At 36.9% G+C, this 26,949-nt stretch overlaps 1 protein-coding gene across 2 annotated transcripts; it reads right to left on the bottom strand.

The window, feature by feature from the left end:
- Positions 1-933: 933 nt before the first annotated feature.
- On the bottom strand, positions 934-26,949 carry LOC18443756 (Protein phosphatase 2A, regulatory subunit PR55). Of its 2 annotated transcripts, none has more exons than XM_020673176.2 (14): positions 26,157-26,949; positions 23,200-23,312; positions 22,990-23,085; positions 22,764-22,883; positions 15,803-16,003; positions 15,261-15,352; positions 10,300-10,418; positions 5,914-6,037; positions 5,615-5,738; positions 3,276-3,344; positions 3,067-3,158; positions 2,893-2,970; positions 2,192-2,259; positions 934-1,716 (listed from the first exon to the last, which is right to left on the bottom strand). In XM_020673176.2, the coding sequence occupies exons 1-14, from the start codon at positions 26,263-26,265 to the stop codon at positions 1,580-1,582; spliced, it is 1,542 nt and encodes a 513-aa protein (XP_020528835.1). In that variant the 5' UTR covers positions 26,266-26,949; the 3' UTR covers positions 934-1,579. The 2 variants fall into 2 exon arrangements, with proteins under 2 accessions (XP_020528835.1, XP_006854000.1); XM_006853938.4 differs by having other exon boundaries at positions 15,800-16,003; positions 26,157-26,704.

The raw sequence follows: 26,949 nt of genomic DNA, 5'->3' as shown, positions 1-26,949 counted from the left end.
CCTACCAACTCAACCCCATCTTCGATGGTCTATGGAAGTGCAGTTCAACTTTTCGCAGTTTGATGACGATTGGAATCACGGTGCTCGGGTTGACATTGAGCCACCCTATCACTCATATTGGTTTTAGATGGCCTAATTTAACTTGTATTTGGATATTTGATTTTACCTATAGAACTCACCTCTGTCATGTATTACATTTTAGATTGTGAAATAAATGCCTGGTGCTCAGACAAAGCCGGAGTTTCTTAAAATTGCCAATATACGTACCACACCGATGCGAAACTGGTGATCGGACTTGATTTTTCAAGGGACCTAATCGATCCTGGTTCCTATTTTTGGAACACTGCTGCAATTTCTCAAATGCATCCTTGTGGCATCCGCACTCATATTTTGGAGGGAATGAGAGAATGTCGGTGTGTGCGCAGAAAAAGCGCATGGGCTAATAACATTCACTCCCATTTATATACTTAAAAATAGTTTTCATCTATGCCCACTTTGAAAGTTAATTGTCTAACATCTCTCTCCATCTCTCAATTTTATTACCTAGCCTCTCTCTCTCTCTCTCTCTCTCTCTCTCTGTGACAGTAGTTTCTTCTGGGATTATGTCCACACACGTATTTGCCATTACCCTTCATGTAACTTGGATGCTCTTTAAAACCTAAATTTCCTCAAAAGTTTTAAAGCATATTTTGTTGGTGACCAACTTACAAATGTCTATTTGTTACTTTCCATGCTCTTGTTCACTGACAAGTCAATTGCCAAAAATATAAAACCATCATGTTCTCTAGAGCTCCTGGACGCCAAAATCAAGAAGCCTGGAAAAAGAATACCACCAGAATATAACCCTTCAGCAACACCATACAAATTCCACAGCTACTTTAAAAAATTGCCCTTTTTGAGTAGTAATGGATACCCAAAGGGAAGAAGCTTCAGTAGAGAACCAAGGAGCAGCCTCTTCTTCTAATGCTTTATTTTAGTGACAGGTACAAGAAATGACAGCTCTCAAAATAAAATAAAATAAAATAAAGTAAAGCCATTAGCACAAACTGTGAACAAGAACTACAGAAAAGCCTACACAGCTTTCTCAAAATGCTGGCCAAACAGTACAAGCCCAACAGCCCCTAGTAGGCAACAAATGAGGAGATTGCAGCACAAGGGCAGAGCCCAATTTCAACGTCTGGTGACCAACCCCCCCTTTCACTTGGGTAGTGAGAGAAAACCCATTCCCTCCTTTGGTTGTAGGAGAGAGAATAGTTACATCTTTTAGACCTACACCAAAACAGCAAAAAAACTGAACCTTACCCTCTACAAAGAATGAGATTTGAACCTGTTTGCCCCAAAACAAAGTGAAAGTTGCTTTCTTTTCCTGGACTCTTGAATAAACCTTCAGACCCAATCCAAAAAAACGTAGATTTTTTGGGGTTCCAGTACCCCAATTCAAGGAACAAAGACTTTTGGGGTTTCGAGGCTTTTACAAAGATGGTGGGCACCGTCTCATCGGTTGCTGCGGAGCCAGGCTGGCCTTTTCTTTTACAGCACCCCGAAAGATTAGGCACAATAAGTTAGTTGAGAATGTCTCTTAAGCATAGTACATGTACAAGCTATTTGCAGCAGCACAGGCAATGGAATTCTCAGTTGGATGCCACGCTAAGTGAAGCAACTTGGTGGTGAGATCGTAAGCGCCTCCATTTGCCTCAGAGCTCGGGCTTGGAGCACCTACGATATACATATACATGACACAGCAAAAAGAAACATCATCTTGTTAGCATAAATATGAGATGTGCTCATCTTGGAGATCGTGAGATAACTTTTGTAGCATGGGTATTCGGTTGCCCTTTTGGGGAAGTTGATTTTTAGGTCCTCGCTGAAAGCAGAATGTGTATATGATTTATGATAGCTGGAGATACCAAGTGTTGCATAGGTCCAAATTTTGGATCATATTTCTATGATTTCTTTCTCAAATGAGGCCTACTTTTTAATACATATGTAACCACCGTTTGAAAAGTTACTTCCTTCTCTCCTAACTAAAGCTTGAATTTCGATTTTAAGGAATTTGGTAGAAGATATGAGTCCCATGGCTGAACATTTACAAATATGATCTTTGGGCCTCATATTTCAATCACGCAAAGCCCTAACAAGTGTGACTTTATAGTTATGCATGGAGTGCATAGCAATTGAATTCAACACTGACCTCGTCTGCCAACACGTGTAAGACTGCCAAGTGATCTTGAAGGCCTTGATGGAGTTTGAACTTGCCTCCTATAAGATAAGCATAACAGACAATGTTTTTGGTTAACAGCCAACATGTGGCAGTTGACTTTAAAAAGCAAAAATTATAGACAATGCAAAGAAAATATTAATGCTAGCATGAAATGATGAAACAGAATGAAAGGAAAGTAGCTCATGTATTAAAAAGTTAATATTACATGCATTTTAAAATTTGGAAGGACATAATAAAGACAGATTAAGAGAGCATGTTCGCATTTTCAGAACATGCAATGATTTGTTCATTTGAAGAGAATAGGATTTTTGAATGGCTTCTAAGTAGAGAACTAGGAAGTATTTTTGGATTTTGGCAAAAGCGAGTTTCAACATAACTCATGGAGATCATGATGGGTCTATTTTAGAAATGGAGTAAAACAAACTGGAGTTATGAGATAATGAAAGCTGAGAAGAGGAGGCAGAGGAGATAAATGACCATTTAATACCGCTCCTGGAGAGTAATATAAATTTTTCAAATCAGTGACTACGTGGTGTATTAGGTATACTGGTCTTATAAGCATCATAAAAGGCTATAAGCATGTTCTAAAGGACTAAAACCCCCCATCTAAATAAGAATTAATTCAAATCACTCAATATACCTTATTCTCAAAAAAAAATCACTCGATATACCTTGTGGGATTTTTGCTGGCTTCTAAAGTAGTTGACTCGGTACTACCCGGAGCACAACCAAATACACGAAACAAATTACTGTATACACAGCAAAAATAAATAAAATTATCAGTCCAAAGTTCCAAGAGTCAGAATGTGAAAGATGGAACAAGACCGTCAAAAGGGAGCTGCAACCTGTATGACCCAGTTGCCACCCTCAGTCCATCTCCACTTAGACAGCACTCAAATTTGTCAAATATTGAGTCATTTTCATATAAATCACAAAGCTGCAAAAGAGAAAAGCCCGACTGTTACTGATAGCTTCAAATAGTTATCAAGTAGTTTTTGCTGAATCCAAGATTGTTTCGAGTCAGAAATGAATTGCATAGAGATCGAAGAATTACCTTTGGTCTTAAGTACTCATGAACCTGAAACGTTGAAACAGGACCAGAATCCATGTTTATATCCCATAGCTGTAGACCCAGAAGCAACAAAAAATACGTATTAAGATTTCAGATATATTTTGTTTTTTGGTTTATAGATCTCAAAATCATTCAAATGAGGATGATTACGAATATGCATAAGCCGATAGATATGAGCAGTAGGTAAAATAAATTGTGCAATTATGTAAATCACAAGTAATTTCTTTCCTGATTAGTGACAAAAATAAATGTCATCTAGTGACTCTCATCATATTTCAACACAAAAAATAAGTTTTGGAACAAGACCTCTTAAGGAAAAGAGTCAAACTACATTATCGGCTGAGGGTAAAAATATGGTGCAGCAATGGCTTTGAAAATTTTGCAATCCTAAAAGACTAGAACCACCAGGACAATTTAACGAATCGGCGTATACTTCAAGGAAATAGCTCTTGACTGAGAAATTAAAATCTATGGGACACTGATGAACTGCAATGGTACCAGAAAATGACATACAAGTGGTTTGATGTTCTTGCGTCAGCATCTTAGTGAACATAAAAAAAGAAACAATATTCAAAATAACGTAACTTGAGTTGGGAATTGGTCACATCACAAACCAAGCAGACCAGGCAAATCCCAAATCAACCACCCTTTTACAAGGATAACTAAAAGGAATCAAGACCCTACAAGACTAAACTCAATCTTATCTTCCGTTTAAAGACTCAGCCAGGGCAATGCCAACTCGACTTAGAAAAGGACTCAAGCCACAGCAATGCCAACTCAACTTAGACAGGTCCCATTACCTAACCCTGTTTTTTCAAGCGACAAGGAATTGTGTAGAATGATTTTGTTGTTCAGTGTTTACATCATGCCATGGTCAAAAGGACGTATTTTTCTTGGTCTTGGAACAACATTTTCACATATAAAGAACCCACTCACTAAACATATAAACTTCACTATAGAAAGTTGCATGAACATATGTACTACTAGCACTTATATCCAAAGTTGTCCAAGCAAAAGCACTCTAGGAATGCGCATGTTGATCATATGAGATACCACATGTTCATTTCTAATGCTTTTATTCTCCTCCATGGTGCACTTGTAACAAAATATGCACAAGCAAAAGCACTCTAGGAATTCTCATGTTGATCATGTGAACTATCTCATAAGCTTATTTCCAATGTCTTTTATTCTCGTGCATGGTGCATGTTGAGACAACACAACGTTCCGGCACTCCTTGACAAACTAAGAAGCGTCAGAAAAACCTCAAGATCCATAGACACTTTAAAAACAGAGTATTTGCCCATGACACTCCACATTTAGTGGAGGTGACACTTCCCTTGAACTTTTGAATTGAGATACTTCATTCGAAGTAGTGAAATTCAAACATACCTACACTTTCTTTTTTTGGCAGGAAAAACATATGAGTGCAACAAAATCAAAGAGGCAGCAATTAAAAAAGTGAACATCAAACTTTTTAACAGAAAAGAGGAAGGTATAGAGACTAATGAGCTAGCTCTCACTCTTCTATGACATTGAAAATCTAAGGGAAAGCAGTTTTTTTTTACTTATCCAAGGACTAGGCTCTTCAATAAATAAATAAATAAAATCCAAGGGACAGCAATCAACACCAAAGATCCCATTTGTATGAGTTTTACAGAAATCGAGATATATAAGATGAGAGAACTATTTGCCCTTCAAGTACTTAATCTTCTATATATCAGTGGAAAATTCTATAAGAGGAAATTTCACATTACGCCCCCCTACAGCCCATAAGAAATCACAGGAATATCTAATATTTGGAAAAATAATGCACAACACTCTAGGATCTTTTCTTTTCCTTTTTTGGCCTAGAGTTCTACCACTTCAGGCTCATACATTTCCCTGACCCATGTAGGTTCAGAATAAGAATGGATTCGGCGAGATCTTTTGCCCAACTCAAACAACGGCTTAAAAAGTAAGACCAGAGAACACATGAACATCATTCATGGTTTCTTCCAACTGCACTCCCCAAGAAAAATCAAAGATTGAATATGAAATGTGACAAACAAACATCATGAATTCATGCACTCTAAACTTGAAATATTTTTTGTCAAAAATTACCATAACTTGAATTGTATTGTTACACCTAATGGTGAAAAATCAATTCAATAGACCATTGTACAAAGAACAAAAAAAAGCCATCACAAGCATTATAGATATATTATGATAGTCCATTATCCAAATGAAAAGCAAGCATGAATTCCTCTACCTAAGAATTACCATAGAAAACATTAAATACCAAGAAGTAACACAATCACTAAAATGAGTATACATCGATGGACCTTGAGAGTCATGTAATCGCGACTGAGAATGTATCTTCCATCCTTTGAAAACTTGATATCAGAAATTGAGGCTATAATCTCAGTGAAAAAGGATCTTGATCCAGGTGCCTCCTGTTCCTCAAATCTGCACGAGACAGACCAAAAAAAAAAAAAAGAAAGCAGAGAGAGAAAACAAAAATTTCAACTACTGCTCGGCAAAGGTTGAAATCGTCTATAGCATCTATACAGAGACAATAAATCTAATCCACAATAGTAAACACCAATGTGCACCGGCCCCAATCAAGTAGTGTACCACTTACAATCTCGCATGAGTATCACATAATGCTGATTGGCGCATATCAATCAGACGAATTGTGCCCTTTGAGCTACTATATGCCAACATATTGCAATGCGTCGGGTGGAACTCAGCAGAAGTTATCACCTCTGAAAACATAGATAGAAGTATAAGCACAAAGAAGTCTTAATTAGACATTAGTGCTGAAAATGAGCAAATTACATTGTTATCCAATATATAAGAAATACATTGAGAATGGATATTGAGGAATGACTTGCAAAATAGAGGAATTAGTATAAAGAATATAACGGAAGGAATCATTATAACTATTAAAAATATTAGGTAATAGAGACATTAGATATCTAAGAGCATCAAATACCAAAAGCAAGAGCATCTAGACATGTGAACAAAACACAAAGTACGTTGAAGCGGTCGACCAAGAATCAACCCAGAATTACCCAAAATCAAACCATATTTATGCTATCAGAAAAACATGTACTCTGACACCAACATGATGTCCAATAACTTGCAACCTGTGTTCAAATTCACCTTCAACTCTAAGACTATAAGAAAAGTTGAAATAAGACAATGAAAAAATGGGTAAAATATTCAATCTGTTAGTTGTGAACAACAAGAACAACCAAGAAAAGTAGACAACTGATGCCTATGACAGAAATAGATAAGGGCAAGCTTTCTACGCTTCCCCTACAGCATAAAACTTATATACTTCCCCTTATCCAACCGTCCATTCTGAATGGAGGGTTAAGATTGCCCCACTCACAATGTCACATCTCTACACTATTTTATTTTTAATTTTTTTTTTTTATAAACTATTTTGACACCAAATTTTGGACATCCAATCCTCTATTAAACTCGCACTAGCGAAAAAAATAAAAAAAATATTTCCAACAAAATAAAATGATCAAAATACCCCTGAAAGTTACAAGGGGTATTTTGGTCATTATATTTTATCCAAAAATTATTTTTAATAGTTTTTATAGGTGCGCCCCAATGAGAAGATGGCACGTACCAAATTTCATATTCATACAATTTGTATAAAAAAAAACTAAAAATAAAAAAATACTTTGAGATGTCGGATCTAAGATCAAACTGGTGAGTGGCTTGATCAAAATTGGACGGCTGGATGGTAGGGGAAGCATAGATCTTCTATGCTGTAGGGGAAGTATAGAAACCTTTCCCAATAGATAATAGAGAGACAATGACAAAATGCTGTGATCTTACTCCAGCAGCAGCAACCCGAATTCCCCTTATTATCAAGCAGTTAAAACCTAGAGCTAATGTTTGATGTAAAACAACTGAGCAGCTAAAAAACTAAGTGTCCTTCCTCACAACCAAGAATGATGAGAGATATCATGTGCTTAGTATACCATGACCAATAACTTCAGAATAATTGTTCTGAATCTTCTGATAGCCTCTTATTCTTTATCAAGAATGACTGTTATGAGTCCTATGGGCTCCATTACTCAGGTTTATTATGTGCCTATATTTGAGTCAATGTGTATACATAAACACCAAGTTTTCCACATCAGAAGCATTCCAATGCCTGTAAACTTCTAAACATTGAACAAAAACGTCGAGTACCACATTTCTCCATATAAAGAATGATTTAAATACTTGTAAGAAAACATTCACTGCAATTGAACACCATGTCAAGTTGAATGACGAGATGTTTTGTAAGCATGCAGATGCATGATAAAACACAAGAAGCAGAGCACAAGAATTGTGCATGGAACATATCCCACCAGACCTTTCAGCATATAAACATCTAAATTTATTATCAAGAGAAAATATTAACAAAAAGCAAACAATAAAAAACACATAAAGAGACCTCACGCAATTTTAAGATTAAAAAAGAAAAGGACTCAGGAAGGTCCATAGGATGATTTAGGATAATTTTAGACTGAAGAAGCAACATGAAAGCCTATACTACATTGGCTGGTGAATCTCCAACTGAAAGAGACCACATCTCAAACATGTGTAACTCAAAAAATTGCAGTGAGTAACAGCGTTCATAGGTCTTGCATACAAGAAGACATTCATGCAGGCAAAGCAGGCCACAGGTTAATTTATTAAGGAGCAAATAGGATTAGGAAGTATTACCTTTGTAAGCTTATTTGACAAACTGAATACTTTGTAACACTCCAATTAAAAAAAAAAAAAATTCCACCGCAATAGATGATTGCTAACACTAACTCGTTCACCTCAAAATCTGAAATCATATCCACATAGAAAGTAAAGCATGGGTTAAAAGGAGATCCCATCCATCAAATGGACACACTCAAGGCCAACCCCTCTATGGTTCAGCAAAGAAATCCCCGAAGAAAGCTTTTCTTGTGGATGAAATCCTAAACAACTTAAAGAGGCAGTAAGCTTAGCATTAGATCAACTCATAGATCAGGCAAAAACAAAATCTGGTCTCCTTTCTGATCCAAAAGTGTGTGTATTAGAATATGAAAACCCCAGTAGAGGATAATAAAATTGATTCTCCTTATCAACAATCAAAGAAATATAATATAAAAGGAAGGGAAAATTACATAAAAATCCGTTATACTTTGTGTTATATACCAAATAGTTTCCGTTATTACATGTATATCTGTTTTTTACCTTTTATAACGTAATTTTTTAAAACAAACCGCTTTACCCTTTTTTTGGATGTTCAACATCCGAAAATAGGCTGAAAGTTGTGAAATTTCCTATTTCGGATGTTGAACATCCGAAATTAAGGGATTTTCGATTGTCAACATCCGAAAATACCCCGATTGTTGAACGTTAAGTATAACAATTTCGAATGTTCAACATCCGAAAATACCCTGATAGTTAAATAAACCTTCGTCTTCTCTGTTTTCGGATGTTGAACATCCGAAAATCTCTTAAATTCAGATGTTCAACATCCGAAAATGTTATACTTAACGTTAAACTATCGGGGTATTTTCGGATGTTGAACATCCAAAAATTCCTTAATTTGGGATGTTCAGCATCCGAAAATAGGAAATTTAACGTTCAACTTTAGGCCTATTTTTGGATGATGAACATCCGAAAATCCCACCAATTCGGATGTTGAACATCCGAAAAAAAGTAAAGTGGTATTTTTTAAGAAATTGCGTTATAAAAGGTAAAAAAAGGACATACATGTAATAACGGAAACGATTTGGTATATTGATAATATCGCAAAGTATAACGGATTCTTATGTAATTTTCTCTAAAAAGAATCTGGCATACAATATCTATGCACATGTAGAATTACTGTACAACCTTATACATGTATACTGGTATCAATGAACTTCATGTGGCATCTAGGGAGACCCATCCTTAGAATCACTCATCAATATACTAAAGTAAAAAAAAAAAAAAAGAAGTACAAATAAGGAGATAGAAGCCTAAGGTATCGTATAATCCTCAACAAGGTGGACTACAATTATAAATTAAAGCATAGCCTATTTGTATCCCCTAACATCATTTCAGATACTTAGCTGAAAAGTTCAATAAGATTCAAATTAATTTCATTCCAACAAGGCAAGAAACAAGTGTGATTCATAAGCCATTTTCTCTTCACCGCTGAATGTGATACGAAGTCAAACAAGAGATTTCTTGACAAATCTTAAGGTTTAGAAAAACTTTTTATGATTTAAATATGAGTTAATTGGGGGCAGTTCCCTATTTCATATAAGCTGACAGTTTACAAGAAAAAAGAAACTCTAAGACACTCTCTAATGCAAACTGTGTATTTTTTTTTATTTAATAACACGAACAGGCAAGGATCACATGAATATGTGCTTTACATATCATTACCAAGCGAAAAACAAAACTTCTTCCGGGCTTCTCAATGTGCGCTCCACATATTTCTTCTTTAACGCTAATATTTCAAGCCACAAAGGAAATGAAATAAAGAGACCCAAGGACAAAAAAATATCAATACAGTGTGAAGAGAAAACCAGAAGAGAACATTCCAATTACAAAATTAAGAGTCAGGTTTATTGTAATTAACAATATAGGAGCCTAGACAAGGCAACACAGTAACATCACAGTTTTTAACTATCATGGCACATCATGTGTGCTCTTTCTTACATATTTTAAAGAATCCCTTTAAATTATATTGAAGTTGGACTAGGGAATCAAAGTACAAAAATCTGAAGTAGTGGCATTGTCAATAACAAGAGTCAAATTGCTGCGGAAAAGGCATGAATTTTTAATAATATCAGAGCTTCTTATCAGCATACACCCACTACAATGAGAATGATACAGAAATATCAATGCATGCTACAGTCAAAATGCTCAGGCAATTGGCTCAAATATATCTCAATAGTACATTGAGGACTTCATCCCCCAACTTTCATCATGAATAACCCAGCACCTAACAGCAAGCTATACCACAAAAAAGTTGAGTATGCACCTGTGAGGTCTTCCATATTTGCAGGCTTTACATCAACAATGTTGAAACTCTGGTTGCTTATTTCCAAATTCCATAAGTTTATTCGCAGATCATCAGCTGATATAAAAGTCTCACCATCACTGAAAAACATTGGAACTGTAAGTGGTTGAATTGACCAGCAAAACACAAGTAGTAATCAAAAGCCACACTAGTATATATGGAATGAAACTACACATTGCCATCATATTGTACTTTTTTAACTTCTGTCAGAAAAAGTCATTAGTTATTCTATGAAAGACCAACCGAAGGTGAATGGGAGTACAGAGAAATGGGAGATATAAAGTAATGAGTTTCTTCTTTCGGTAAAGAACCATCAGATTTGCATAATACCACATTTAGAGGTTTACTAAACAAATAGTTTAAAATGATTACACAAATTGCCTGAATAGATAGAAAACTATATGATGGTAATAATGGTGAAAAAGAGAAACGGAAAAAGTTGTCTTAAATTAGCAAAAATGAGAGAGAAAAAATGTAGGGATCTAGACCATATTAAGTGCATTACGAGTGAGGATCAAAGGGCCATGGCTAAGGATGAAGAAGTCAATATTTCCAAAACTTAATTAACTGACGAACACAATATGAACCAAAGTTTTAAAAAGCGGACCACTCAGCACCTAGGCGGTCCAGAAGGCCTGGGCGCATTGCCCAGGCGGCCAAACTAGGCAGATATCCCTGGGCGCCTACCTAGGCACCTGGGAACCCGCCTAGGTGCCCGCCCAGAGCCTGCGCCTTGCCCAGGGGCGGAAATGCGGCTCCTTAAAGGTATTTTTGGGCCATTTTTTTTAAATTGTGGGTTTTAGGTTCATTTGAAACCTAAAACCCATTAGAGGTTATTTTAGAGCGAGAGAACCCCAAAAAAAAGAAAAAACTTCTACTAGGCCACCCAGGTTTAGGGCTCCTGTCTAAGCGCTAGGCGGCCTGGACCCCCCCGACTGCCTAAGTACCGCCTAACGCTTTTTGAAACACTGATATGAACATAGCAGTAGAAGGAACCGAGGGCGAAGGTCATCGATAGATTTGGAGGATTAGGATATTGGAAGTGAAAGGAGCTTTGAAGAGGAAATAAGAAAAGTCTTTAGGAGCAGAAGGTATTTTGATAGAGGTTTGGAAGTACATGGGAGAGATTGGCATTGACTGGCTGACAACGTTGTTCAACAAGGTGTTAAGAGCAAAGAAAATGCTGGACAAATAGAAGAAAAGTATTGTGGTACCTATTTTCAAGAACAAAGGAGATAGGATTGTGCAAACTATTGAGGGATTAAACTTTATCAAGCTGTAGGAGAGAGTGACTAAACAACGACTAAGGCATGAAATAAATGTATCACAAAACCAATTCGGTTTTAGGCCAGGGAGGTCAACAACCACGGCTATTTTCCTACTTAGCCAACTTATTGAGAAGTTTAGGGTGAAGGGCAAAAACCTCCACATGGTCTTTATTGATCTAGAGAAAGCTTATGATAGAGTACCTCGAGATTTGATTTGGTGGGTGTTGAAAAAGAAAAGAATCTTCAAACACTACATCGACTTAGTGAGAGACATATAAGAGGGAGCGCTAACTAGTGTACGAACAATTAGTGTAGAGACGAGTGAGTTTTCAATGACAATAGGTCTACATTAGGGGTCAACATTGAGCCCATACCTCTTTGTCTTAGTTATGAACGACCTAACCAGGCGCATATAAGATGAAGCACCGTGGTGCACGTTGTTCACATATGATTATAGTTTTGATTGATGAGACCTAAAATTGCGTCAACACAAAGTTAGAACTTTGGAGGGATGCTTTAGAATAGGTTTTAAAATTAGCCAAACTAAGATATAGTATATGGAATGCAAGTTTAGTAATAATAGGAGTAGAGACGAGAAAGTGGCTAAGATTGACAACCAAGAAATACAAAAAATAATGCACTTTCGATATCTTGGGTCGATAATTCAAGAAAATGGAGAAATTGAGGAAGATGTTGCACATAGAATTAGAGCTGGGCACGCAAAGTAGAGATGCAACCGGTGTGATAGCCGCATACCAATGAAGCTGAAGGGCAAGTTCTATAGGACAGCTGTGAGATTAGCTTTGCCTTATAGAGTGGAATGTTGGGTAGTCAAGAAACAAAATTACCCATAAAAATTCAAAATGATTACATTCGATAGAATTTAGGTGTGGCACCAATAGGCGATAAGAAGAGAGAAAGTAGAATTAGGTGGGCTGCCATATGTGGCATAAATCCAGTACAACACCTGTTAGGAGGTGCGACTTAGTTCAAGTGAAAGGCTCAAAAAAGGTAAAGAGTAGGCCCAAAAGGACATGGTTGGAAGCAATGAGAAAATATATGAGGACTTATAGCTTCACTAAAGGTATAGCCCTTAATAGCAGACCATGATTCATATAGCCGACCCCAATTAGTTGGGAAAAAGCTTTGACAATGATGATGGTAATAAAGGGAGGACATGACATGCACCAGAAAAATGAAGTATTAAACCCTATAAATATAATAAATGAGCTCATAGGGAGAGGTGAGAGAAAAAGAACATATAACATCCCACATAGATGTTCAATGAACTTTGAGAAATCTTGAACACCAACCCATTTTTTAAATGAGGAACATGTGCCAAGTTCACTCAAAGTTGCAAAGGAACAAAGAATCTTGAGAAAAAAATATAGTGATCCTGATAAGGATACTCAAAATCCTCACCAAGAATCTATGACTTTTAGGCCCACATGTCATCAAATCTCTAACAGCCACTAAGTAGTCTAGAAACTGCTTTGTCGTATGGCTTCCAAGAACAGTGATTGGTACTTAACAGTGGTAAACTACCCCCACATACTAACGACAAAATAAATTCTCTGGCTTTTCAATAGATTCAAAGAAAAAATATGGGAAAATATTTTTTCATAGCAGGAAACGGGCTTGGGTCAAGACGGTAGAGGCTAGGTTTTCATAGCCCAACATCTCAAGTTTCATTCCTATGTAACCTGGTCAAAAAAAAAAAAAAAATATATATATATATATATATATATATATATGTGTGTGTGTGTGTGTGTGTGTGTCATAGTAAACAGTTATTGCAGAATCATGACGCTTTTAAAGGATCTACACTGAATGGGACAAGCCGTATGACAATCATTGTGAAAGCACTAAATCTTGGCAAACAAGTGACACTATTCCCAGTCAAACCATCACCCATTTCAATTACTTCTCGATTTACATACTCAAAGAGATATTAGCACTGGGCCCCTTACCAGGTGGCAGCCGACAAAACGACGTTAAGAAAATCCCTCTCAAAATAGGGGGTTGGCGAAGGACAATACAACCATAAGAGACGAGAAAATCTTGGCCTCCGTGAAGGCTGTTGTGCCAATAAAGGTGTTCACTTTCAAAGCTCATCCCTAAGTAACCATGCCAGCAGAGCCGGCTTTGAAAAAAATATGCAATGAAAGGAAGCTTAAGAACCCGATCTGGAGGACATGCTCGCGACTCTACATTAGGAGCTTCAAAACCAATAATCTTCCCCTTCAAAAAGCCATCAGCCCTAGACCCTCAGAACTATGCCATCTACCCATCAATTATCAAGTGTCTCAAGTAGCACCCAATTTTCCAAGAGGCCATGGAAGTTCTGCTAAACTCTTTGACTGCAAGTACCAAACAAGGCCTACAAGCATCCCTCCTTTGCACCCTTGCCCTCATACATCCACATAATCCAAAAAAGTAGTAAATCTAATCCGGAAAATGACTGCCCACAAGGATTTAGTTGCCAAATAGCCAAACAAAAGCTACCATCCTCAGTGAACTTCGAACCAATGTTTCCGGGAGCTAAAAACCCCACAGCCATCCAAAAGATCTGCAATATGTTATGCAGGAAAAATGTTGTATGACCAAAAAATGTTAATATGAGAAGCAAACCCTTACAAAGTAGCTACAGTATTCAAAGGGAATGACCTAAACGAAGAAAAATGCAGTCAAATGTCATTTTAAGTAAGATAGTGAATTAAGTACCCCCAAAGTGGCAATTTCTCCATTCTAAGGAGGAGGAGATCACAAAACGATCATCCCCTATATGTCGCAAATTCGATATAGAAGGCCAATCAAATTCAATGAACTGTTGATTATCAAAAACAAAAATTGACCAATAATATTATAGATACATCTTGACTGATAAAATAGAACAGACTCACACGCAAACACCCAACGACACCCATGACAGGAACACAACCCACAAAGTCGAAAAAAATTCGAATCCATAGTTTTACTTAATTGTTTCTATTTACAATAAATATTTCATTTGTTGTTGCCCATTTATAAATTTCAACTATTGTTGCCAACCCTCTCAGATTTATCGTGGATGGCAGATAGTTAGTTGTGTGCCTACAGATCTAACCACATATATCAACAGATGAAGTCTTAAAAAGAGAACCCGTATATTTTGTCCCTGCACAGTAGCCTTACTAGAGCCAACTCACATAAAACTTGAATAGCAACAGTAAGAGAAAAATATTTCAATAGAGGTCTTATAGCAAAACATAAGAATAGGAGAACAGTTTTCGTCAAAGCTGACAATAATATGTGGACAGTTTGCAAGCTGATATCAGACTAAAATAAATTAATATGATACCTAATAAAGTTATCATGCACCAAATATTTTGAGGTTCATGAAGCACAAAAAAATCTGAAATACATCTGGTTCATGAAGCGAATGTCATAATGATATTGTAGGTGTTCCAATTTCTTTAATCATCACAGTTATAAATCTTACAAGCATTGTTTATGGTGCCATTCGACAAAATGGGTGGCCAAAGAAATGAAGACAGTTAATACAAAACACAGTTCCACATTCAAACACTCAACATTTAATTAGTACAACAGCAAACATGGGATTTCGCTTCACATAATACAACGGTCAAACAAAAAGAAAGTATAGTCATCAACCTGTTGTTTGAAATTGAATTGATATGATAATCGTGTGCATGAGCATATATTCTTCTGCATCTGGCAACCAGGCTGGTCTCATGGCTGGCAACCTGGTCAAACAACCATATTCATCAAATTAAAAAACCTAGAATGGCAGGCCAAATTTTGAGATGAGAGTTGCAGGAATATGTATTAATGAATGTTAACCACCCCTATGTTACAATTAAACAGTGGATATTTATTTGGCAATGACCAGGAGAGGAATATAAGCTTGGACAATGCATTCATGTAGAAATCGACACAAAAATAGGAGAAAAAATAGTCAGCATACAAACATGTTCCACAGACACATTCAATAAACCAAATAAAAAAGCAGATTACACATAAACCCATCTTAACTGCCAAGCTTTTCTCTCTCTACCTACCAGCAGTCAACCTTGGACATGATGATGACTACAAGAATAGCCACCACAATATCACAAAAAGAGTTGACAATATGTTTTTTCCAAATTAATATCACTGTAGAGATGAACTCAGAAGCTTAGAGTGAGTACAACTACCACGGGTAGGTGCAAGGACGGAATCCCTCCTAAGGGGAACACAAAGTCATTGCTTGAATAATTAAACAACTTCTCTGGACATCCACCATTTGCCAGATGCATTTTGGAGCTTGTTGCTGCACTTGTTCCAGCAACACCACCATTTGATATTGAATGGGCTATATTCATGTCACAAATTTTTTTGACCTTCTTTTCTTGAACCTACGCAAAGACCAAGTGATGAAAAGACAAATTAAAACAGATCTCAAAGATAATAAATCACAAAATTCACAGGCCACAATTTGATACAATTATGTAAGCAAAAAAACATATATACCCAGATTGCATACCTGCACCTTACCACAGTAGAAAGGTAATAGTTTACTCAACCATTAACATTTTAAGCCACATTGTAACATTAAAATTTCTGTGGACACTAATTCTCAGTTTTAAAAAGAATGGAACTAAATATCTCTAAGTCCTTAACTATGGTGTTAATGTAATCCTTTTGGGTAACAATTATTAATAAAGGTGTTTGAATTTTCGCCGGATAGGCACCAAAATATAGGAAAGAGAAGCAGTCTATTTTATCAGAAACTTTTAAAAGAAAGAACTTCTTTTCATGATAAAAAAAGGAAGATTGAAAAGACATAAGAGACACCACTTTGGATATGAACAATCAAAAGTGATCTTTGTTCTAGTTCTTTCATAGGCCAAATTATGCAGCAACTTGCACCACAGAGACAATCTTTTTTCTCTGCATCGTTCCAATTTTATCAGATGTCTCCGAAGAGGCCACAATCTTTTTTCTTTTTGCTTTACAATAATGATATACGTCATAAAATTGGGAAAAAATCTAACAGATATTAGAAGCATAAGCAAGTCAAATCAAAAGCCCTTGCAAAACCAACCATGCATATGTGGTATGATATATTCCAAACTCTGTCCAAAAAGACAAGAACATCATGTACAGGGAACCATTATATTCAATGTCGATACCAACTTTTTTTGCCTATTTTTATTCAAGCTAATAATTGCTGAATTGTACGGAAAGTACATAAATAACTTTAATGTATTGTTAAAATATGGTACACACCGAAAGAACTAGTAGCAAACAAACAGAAAAGATATCAGCAAAAAGGTAATTAGTATGAGAAAAGGTGCGCTCTTCAGAGACAAAGACAGAATGTGCAACAAATATATATGTTTTAAACAAAAAGAAATCATCTAGAGCCCACTCAATTGATCTACTCCACTAGTGACGAAATAAAGACTCAAATTTTTGTTAGTAATTCAAGTTCTTAATGATTTGAACCCTAATATGAATACTTCAAGAATTGTTCGCCTATTCAAGGTGCTTCTTAGATTTTACTGCAGATCATAGCATAATCAGTGGAACATAGAAGTCCAATCCATTTAAGCAATACAAGTTCATAAAAGCACCAGTAATGCCCCTTCTCAATTAGAAAATCCAATTATGATATAGAATCAATTTGTGGTGATTGATTCCAACTTTGCTCAAGGAAGTAGGACCATATTCATCTGAAAGGTAGCAGATAGGATTGATAGGTTGGTAAGAGAAACCGAAAGTAAGGAGTTATCCTCAACAGCTGACAGGCTTTTACGGACCCTCGCAGTAAGGTCAGCAAGGCACCACAACAGTCTTCCTTGATACGTGATTTACAGGTTTACAGCAGGTGTCACTGGGCAGGCCGCTAGAGGCACAAGTGTGACAGCTTTTCAGTAGGGAAGTGAGGATAGCATGCAGAGCCTAACTCTCTACAAAATGCTATTAAATCAATCAGCAAACAACTTTGATAGACTGTATGAGCTATAGTACATGTCCAGCAATCCAGTGGGCATGGCAAATCAGTACAAGTGTGACATTTTGGAAATGTTCTCAATAAAATCTCCTCTGAGGCCCTGATATACATTGTGGGTAAGCATTTTCCAAGATACAGCATCTGGAGGGGTTCAATGACTGTCAGAACAGGAAGAGGTGAATACAGGAACAAGATTGAAATCAATCATCCAAGGATATCTTAGGAAGAATATGGGATCTCACAAGGTAGAATGATGTTATGAACATATGCCTATGACTACCAGAATTACAAGCAATCCTTTGGGTTTCAAAGAACCCTGAGATTCCTAGATATGTTTTTTTTTTTTTTTTAACGTTAACTGTTAGTAGTGGGCTAGCAATTTCTGAAACAGTTAGTAGCTTTCGAAAGCGGTTAGCATTGGTAGGAATAGAAACCGAGACCGGTAGCTGAGTCACAGGTGGTGCTACCACCTTGACCTCAACCGCATTCCTGAGATTCCTAAATATGTTATACCACAGTGTTCATAACTCACAACAGAATGACAGTATTATTTGTATTTCCATTTTCCAATTGGATTTCATAGTTCTTACTGCTTCTCACAGATGCCATAGGGAAGGTGATTCCAATCTAACATTTAGTATAGGTGCCTTCTTTTATAAAGACCCTATTAAAAAGTACAATGCAAAATTGTCCCCAGTAAGATTTTAGAGGAACAATGTGGTTCCAGATAAATTCTTTTAAGTCACTAACCAATTGAGAAATCACAAAACTCAAGGGAATTCCAGTATAGTTGTTCTTTCAGAACAGGCAAAACAACAGAGAAAATTGAGAAGTTCTTTAAGTGACTTAACCAATAGAGAAGTTATAAAACTCAAGGGAGTTGTAGTATAGTTGTTCTTTCAATAATGGCAAAACAACAGGAATGCAACAAAATTTCAAAAGTTCTCCAAACTCAAACAAAACAACAATCAACCTCGGCATTTGGGGTTAGCAAGATTCACAAGAACGATTTTGATGTAATGGGGTTTTATTTTTTTTTGTTCATTTTACTATTTTATGGATTTTAGGTTTGGATTATTTTGGGTTTCTAATTATTTTTAGGGGTATTGGAGTATTTTTTTAGTGGTAGAGAATTGATAGGTAAAATTGAAAATTTATTTTTTATTTTTAAAAATGAAGGACTGAGATCTAGTTAGGGTTTCTTAGGGAACAATTAAGGTTTTGGGATTGTTTTCTTTTACAAATATGTAACTCTTGGATTGAAGAAAGAGAGAGCGAAGAGAGTAAGAGTTTATTTTGGATTTTGTGAATAGATCTTCTTTGCGTTGGACTCCCTTACAGACCCTAAAAGAGGGTATATTTCTCTCAACTATTATTTTTATTCTAATTTTCTACTTTGCTTATTTTTCTTTCTCCCTTTTCTCTATGCATCAATTCCCTTTTCCCTACATCAATTGGCACTAGAACATTCCTAAATCAATAGCTATCAGAGCTTTACAAGATCCATCCGTCACAATGCCATTAAAACTTACTCTTGTGATCAGTGACCTGTTGCCACAAATAATAGAAACAGTGAAACAGCATTTTAACGAGAGCATAAATCAATCGATGGAAGGTATTGACGAGAGATCCATGGAATTCTAGGAGAGATCGTTGTAATTTCAATGCTTGCAACGGTTACAAATATCGTTCAACGAGAAGAGGGCGCGGCTCGAAACCAAATAGATCCGGCGTCAAATCTCCCCCCAAGGATTAATCAAGCTCCACTACCAACTCCAGTAGTCGGTCGTATATGTAATGAGAAAATTTTGTGGCAAGAACCACGAGCTGAGGCACTTCCACGTGATCTTGGTATTAAGGTCGGTCTTCTAGAGGTTCATCAGAAAGTCGAAAGAGAAATTAAAAATATGTTCGACATCCCGAAGTTCTAGTACAAGTTGCCCATAAACGGTTAGATTAATTGGTTTATTGAAGAAAACAAACTACCTCAGCGAATGGCGGACTACATCACCAGTTATTCAATTGGCCTTTGAAGGATGTGATGAGCACAATAAGCTTGAGGTCGAGGTTTTTTTAGTTGTAGGGAATTGAGGGGTAAATTTGAAACTTTATTTTTTTAAAAATAGATGAAGGGTTGGCATCTTGTAAGGGTTTCTTAAGGAACAAGTTAGGTTTTAGGGATGTTTTCTTCTATAAATATGTACCTTGTGGATTAGAAAAAGAGAGACTGAAGAGAATAAAAGTTTATTTTGGATTTTGTGAAGAGATCTTTTTGGGGGTGGACTCCCTTATGGACCCTAAGAGAGGGTATATTCTCATCTTTTTTTTTTTTTGTATTTTCTGCTTTGCTTATTTTTCTTCCTCCCTATTCTCTCTGCATCAATTCCCTTTCCCTACACGAGATTTTCAGGATAGATCAGAAGCAATTAGAGGCTATTCAGCTTGAGAGAGAGAGAGAGAGAGAGAGAGAGAGAGAGAAATGCCTACATCACAAATCAAATTGTCAGAAAAACACAAAAGTTTAGATTTTAGACATGATTTGTACAACTTCGTAAATTTGTGACTCATTACCAGTCATGAATGAACATGTGTAAAGGCTTTCAAAAACAGTAATTCGAGTTTTATACTCAGTGACACACCAGCCAATTGAAACATGCAACCCTACCAGAGATTGGACTCTCCTGTCTCCACACTAACCTCCTTGGGAAGTAGCAAGACCCAGCCAATTGAAACATGCAACCCTGCCAGAGATTGGACTCTCCTGACTCCACACTAACCTCCTTGGGAAGTAGCAAGACCCAAAACCACACGGCAGCCGGTAGATTGGACAAACAAAACAATGATGAAGGTCCCAATAACCAACCTTTATATACACTCTCTGACTAAAAACTCAAGGGACCAGACCGTTATATATACCCTCTCCAACTAAAAACTCAAGGGACCAGACCGTTAAATATACCCTCTCCTACTAAAAACTCAAGGGACCAGACCTTTATATACCTTCTCCAACTAAAATCTCAAGGGACCAGACCGTTAATTAATCTCCCCATCCCTCTAATGTTACAAGTCAGTACCGGGACAGAATAAAATTTTGGCAAGATTTTGGGGATGGTTGTGGGCCTGAATATGGCAGTACTTGCAGAATTTGCTAGGTAATACCATGAAGTTGGAGAGAATACCAAACACTTTTAAGTCCGCCTCTATGTAGTAAGCAAAGCCCTAGAAATCGCCTGATTATTGATCAATCTAAGTGGAAATTCGCCCCACAGAAGGGTTCATATCTCTCCCTTGAAGGTTGCATAACTCTCATTAAGGCAATTTTATCCTGTATCTTGGGTGCTTCCTGTATGTATTTCAAATGACAAGGTGGCAGTCAAAAGGCTAAGAAACTTCTGAGTTAATTGCTTCAGAGTGGTGGAGAGGAGAAAGCTCAATTCCATTTAATTAGTTGGGAGGGGTGCAATGTCACGATAGAGGGCAGATAGGGCATAAGGATGTTTAAAGAACTACCAAGATTCTACGAAGCAGGCAGAATTTGAGGTTTGGCAGACAGCAGGAACTTCATGATGCCAGATCATAAGGGTGAGTATCGATTAAACAAAACAGGCTACTAGGAAGGATAGTAGGTTAAGCAGGTTTCGAAAGGCTGAGTAGTACGAATCATGCAAGGATAGCCTATCACAGGGGCATACATCTATAGTTGAGCAGGTAGATCAATTTCCCAGGATACGTACTGCATTGGGATGGCCTTAAGAAGTTTCACATTTTCAAGTATCATAGTAGATAATGAAGCTCATGACATTTGAGGAGGGAACAGTGGCTTGGTGTCCGATGTTTAGGTGTGTTTTTAGGAGGGGAGATTTGACAGATGTCTGTTCATTAGGGCCGCTTTTTAATCCCCAAATTCACGGACGGGTGAGGATTATGAGGACTTGGCATTGGAATCAATTTGGTCATTCTATAGGATGCAGTGAGGTTCCTAATATTTTAACTCCCCAATGGAGTTGGTATGGAGAGTACTTATCCCCCTTGGAATCTTACAGTTGGTCAGCAATCCAAGACAAGATTCTTATGGATGGCCGTCTTGGCATAGGAATTTGCAGTTCACATATGCCTCTGCAGGTTAAATGAGCACCTTAAAAAACAGGTTTTAGCCTTCTTTTTCAAGAACAGTATGCATGCACTAGAAGGCAAGCATATCAAGACATGATACGTACTCACCCAAATAGGCAAATATTATTAATCCAACTGCTTACATGCACTCCATCTTTTATTTCCCGTTCAGGCATGTTTCTTATAAACTGAAGTTAAGATCTTTATAGTTCAACTTATGTTACATTTTTGTACCTAGCTCACTACGCTCAGATGCCTTTTACCCATGTTTATTATTCGCAGGCAGTCACATTGATAAACTCCCAAACTCTTTTATTGTAAATGTCATAAAGTTAGCCCCAGAAAGTCCACGGATTCTCTCTCTAAACAGCAGGTATTGACTTTTGCACGAGTACTGACACATAATAGAGCACATAACTGAAATAAGAAAAATTTGATTTCATCCGGCTTTCACAGATTTTGTGCACACCTTAATTCAAACCATGTGCCCTAGACAAGTACAGCATCCACTAAACAGGTTGGAATAGCTATGCATTCACATAGAATAGTGCCACATGATTGTAAACTAAAGAACTCATGAACCATAAAATTAGGCCAATCCTTTAATAGACAAGTAATACTACAAAACATTATCACATGGGGGGTTTGATTGCCAGAAATTGTCGAATAGTGAATTATTTCTCTTTAAAAATTGATTCCCAAAATAGGAACTAATTAAGCACCAAAGCAGCCCATGAGATTCTTGAAAGTCAATCCAAGGCCTGTATAAATAACATGAGTGCCTAGCCCAACTGTCAACATCAATGAGTTTCAGATTGCACAAGAAGAAATCACAGCATAGATAACTGTAAATTCAAGAGAACTATTTTCCCAATTAGTTGGGAGAAGGATTGAAATGATGATGATGATGAAATTTCAGATAACTATTTTACATAAAAAGTTGAGCCAACCAGAAAGAGAAATCCTGTTGGCTTGTTAATATCGATTTCACCAAAGACAATCATAAAACAACCAGGTCAAAAAATGAAGAAAATCATCCACATCACCTTCCAAAACTTTATTGTTTTGTCATTTGTTGAGAGAAGAAACAGGGCACCATTGGCTGTCTGGCACCATCTGATTTTATTGATCTTCTCCTCAATTTCCAAACTTTTAAGATAATCAAACTGAACGGGCAGAGATTAAATCAGTTCATCTTATAGAATAGCAGAAGCCCACAATAAACAGCTGAGAAAATATAAAATCCAAGCAGCACCACTTTGTGAGGTATACCTCAGGTTCATGGCTTTGAAACTCCGTCTTGTATCGGAACTCAGGGTGCCTACTGATTGAATAATCTAACCTCTCTAGTTCTCTCCGAGAAGTATGCTACAACAAATTAATTTAATGAAAAAAACATGAGATGAACACCACAAACCATAAAAATAAGGCAAAACTGCATATTATACTGCAATAAAGGAAACAAGAACACAATAGACAAACCAAATTAGCATCCTTCACATCTGTCCTTTCAAATAAAACTACACGGCCCCCACGATCTCCAGTAGCAAGGTGATCACCAGTTTTATCAAATTCAATTGCTGAGATTATATCAACTGCAAAATAGAACAGCTCCATTAATTTATGAAATGAACCAGATGATAACACACAACCAACTGTAACTCATACAATAACTTACACAAATCTATTGTTACCGACATAGTGACATGTGTGCACCACTAATATGCAAGTGACATATGGATGTGCCCTGATTAGTATATCAATTTACAATACTTTTCTATTCATGAATGTTGGCATATTATAAAGGCCAGCCCCATGTTGTCATTTATACATCATTACCTATATATGTTAAGTCAGGGCAGTATGGTACTTTGTACAAGCACCACAAAAGTAATTTCGCAAAGTTATCTGGCATAATTTTGTGCAATTAATCTCCAATCACAATGAATGAGATTCACTGAATAACTCCTCTTTTATGCATCGAGTTTTCCAACACATTAGAAACTTGTGATGACTGCAGTTTCAATATTGTTGCACGAATAGTGCTGGTTGACTCATGTCTCCCACATAAGAGTCGAGTACATTTACAATACATGTGGCTGCAATCTGTTAACACCTAAATAAAATCATATTTGATCTTACCCAACTTCATGGATCATAGCAAGCCAACATGGCAAACCATGACAGTTGTACATCGAGAATAGAAGGCCCTATGAAGTAAGTCCTAAAAGATCTATCATCTACCCAAGCATATGTAACAAGAGCTCCCCTTGACATAAAATATTATATTTGATACAATCAATCACTTGTCATCATTCTTGATTTGTATAGATTTCTATTTAATACATACCCTATACGAGCTCTGAATTGTTAGAAACCTCCGGTATGGCACCTTCACTTTCGTGTCTAAGCTCTAAAAAGATAAATCAATCCTTGCATTAGAGCAACACCAATTCTGGAATAGCATGCTTGTTGGGTACACTCATCCCATCAGTATGGTCAGTTGTAAAAAGAGTGACCAGAATCAACTAGGCCAACACAAATAGAAGAGCATAATTTGTTTGACTTAAAGGCATGGTCATTACATACGTGTACAATGGTGATCAAAATCCAGGAACTCTTAGCACCTCAAGTTCAATGTTGTGTTTCTTTGTGCGGTGGTGATAAATTACAGGAAATCTTAGCAACTCAAGTTCAATGCACTGTTTTCATTTTTCACTTTTTCTTTCTGTAGTTTCGTCATACTCTTCCAAAAAAAGTATAACTTTCAAGAACGAACTAAAAGATACAGCCCCCACATCAGTGGAATGCCTCTTAAGCTAGATGATGGGACCATAACCCAAGGCTGAAACCTTGAAATTTTGGAGCCATTTTTTAAACAATTTTAAATACTAAGCTAGAGGTGTACAACTACTTTTGGTTCTCTGTTTCTAGTAAGTAAATCAAAAGCAAAATGGAAAAGTAGCATTAAGCAAATAAGGCCAATTAAAATTTCAGTAACTTCTAAACCTAAGAGTTAATATCTAAGTTTTCCTCATAAATCTCGATCACACCAAGTCCCAAGTACACAGGAGAGAGAGAGAGAGAGAGAGAGAGACTTTTCACTTCCATGAAGATAGTTGTGTTTAAAGGATCTCCTCAACCTCCTATTCAAGCTCCTCTTTCTCATTATCATTCACATTCCTCTTTCCCTTCTCCATCTTCTTTTCGACACTTTTCCTAGTTAGATTTGCATTTTTCATGGTCATCAGCTTTTACTACCAGTGCTAGTCACTTTTAATTGAGACAGCCACATCAAATGACCAACTCCCAATTCTAGGCCCTCTCCACCTCTACCAATATGGTCACTCAGTGCTCAAACATAGTAAAATGTAGTAATGGGTTCTGCTATAAATCGAACAGTTAAAAGCTCATCCAATCAGAGTTTAAAACCAGAGACTCAGGCTCAGACTCGTGGGGGTGCCTGAATCACCCAATCCGAATTGGACGAGTCTCAAGTCAGACCTGTAATAACATTAGGGTTGATGGGGAGACTCCAATGCAGCTGCTAGGTTTTTCTCCGGAATTGACAGGGTCCCAACCCAAGCTGAGTAGGGAGCATGGAGATTTTTTGAACACCACATTAAATAGTCTGATAAAATGCTAAAGTCCTCCACAGCAGACAAATAGCGCACATGGGCCATACTATTCATAAATGGATTTGCAAATTAACCATAGTGTGCAATGTCATCTGTGCCCCATATGATGAAATATGTCATTAAAGGTCCAAACTACAAACACGAGAAAATCAATCATCAACATTCAAAGTGGCAGTTTTGATGAGATTATAGTAATGGCTACCAATCAATGTGCAGCTTAATGACAACCCTAGCTTTTATTCACATTCTATCACACAAAATCAACAATTGGAAGAAAAACACTGAGGAAACTTCCCGAAAATTGGCCATCAATGATGAAGATCCATAATCGACTCAAGTTTCCATAAATTGGGCCCTAATAAAGATGTATTTGACAAAAGCAATTTAGCAATGCAACAAAGGAATAAGTATCACGGACCTCCGTAAAAAGTAAATCTTGCAATAGTGAGTCAAACTAAATTCATCAGAGAAATCTAAACGAGAAAACATGCAAATGATTTAGTAACAATACCATAGTACTCAAATGTTCTAACTAGGAACACATAATGTTTAATGAATCTAAATCAGTCAAGGAGATCCACAAAAGAAAACCCATATCACCAAGATCAATAAATTGAATCAATACAGTAAAAACCCAAACCAAATCATCAAAAAAACGAAGAAACTAAGGACAAAAATCTAGATCAAGGACAATTGAGCAGCTGAAACCCATCAAACAAATAGTAAGAACCCAATTCAAAATGCCACGAAACAAACCCAATCACAAAATCATTTGGGGCTCTCAAGATCAAGGACCCATACCTTCCTGGACTTCTTCACCTGCCGCTCTCTCTCCAAAAACCTGAGAGAACTTCCATTCAAGGGGGGGCAGAGGCTCGGAAGGGCCAGCCTCCACACCACTGGCGATCATTTCTCCACCAAAATCAATGGCGACTCAGAAGATCAGAGAGATTCAGGCCTTTTCAGAGATCATGGCGTCACATGTGAGAAAGGTAGGTATAGATCGTTCCTAGAGAGAGAAGGGTGGGTTACTGAGACATGGACTTTTGTAGTGGCGATAGCATGGCGAAGGGCAAATGGTAGAGAGAGAAAGAGAGAGGGAGAGAGAGAGGAGAGAGATAGGGATGAGAGAGAATCGTCTTGGCCAGGGCTTTTAGGACCAGCACTTGCACCCTAGCTGCTTTAGTTAAATTGGGATCAATGACCAAAAAACCCTCAATGATTTCATAATGTAATGATGATGTTATGAGTAAGTTTTGGGGAATAAGGAGTAAAAGTGAGGGGTTTTTTTTTTATGTGAAAGGATTCAGTGACCCCTTGCTTAAAATGGAGACACGCCGATCAATATCAATTATCAAGTGTTAAGGAGAGATACTTGTAAATAAAAACTCTCTCTCTCTCTCTCTCTATCTCATTAGAGGAGAGAGAAAACTTATTTAGAGGAAAGAGAATTTATTTTTTTGTCCGAGTGAAAATGAAAAAAAATTATAATTTTTTTTAAAAAAGACTTATTTTCTCTAGCAGAGGAAATTTTTTCTCTTCGAAAAAAAAAACTTACTCTCTTTATTTTCTCTCTCCTAGATAAAGAAAACGT

This window comes from Amborella trichopoda, chromosome 5 (genome assembly GCF_054954075.1).
Source record: "Amborella trichopoda isolate Santa Cruz 75 chromosome 5, AtrichopodaSantaCruz75HAP2 v2.0, whole genome shotgun sequence".
Taxonomy (NCBI): Eukaryota; Viridiplantae; Streptophyta; class Magnoliopsida; order Amborellales; family Amborellaceae; genus Amborella; species Amborella trichopoda.
The sequence above is the reverse complement of the archived record's forward strand: the minus strand, read 5'-3'. Positions and strand labels throughout refer to the sequence as shown.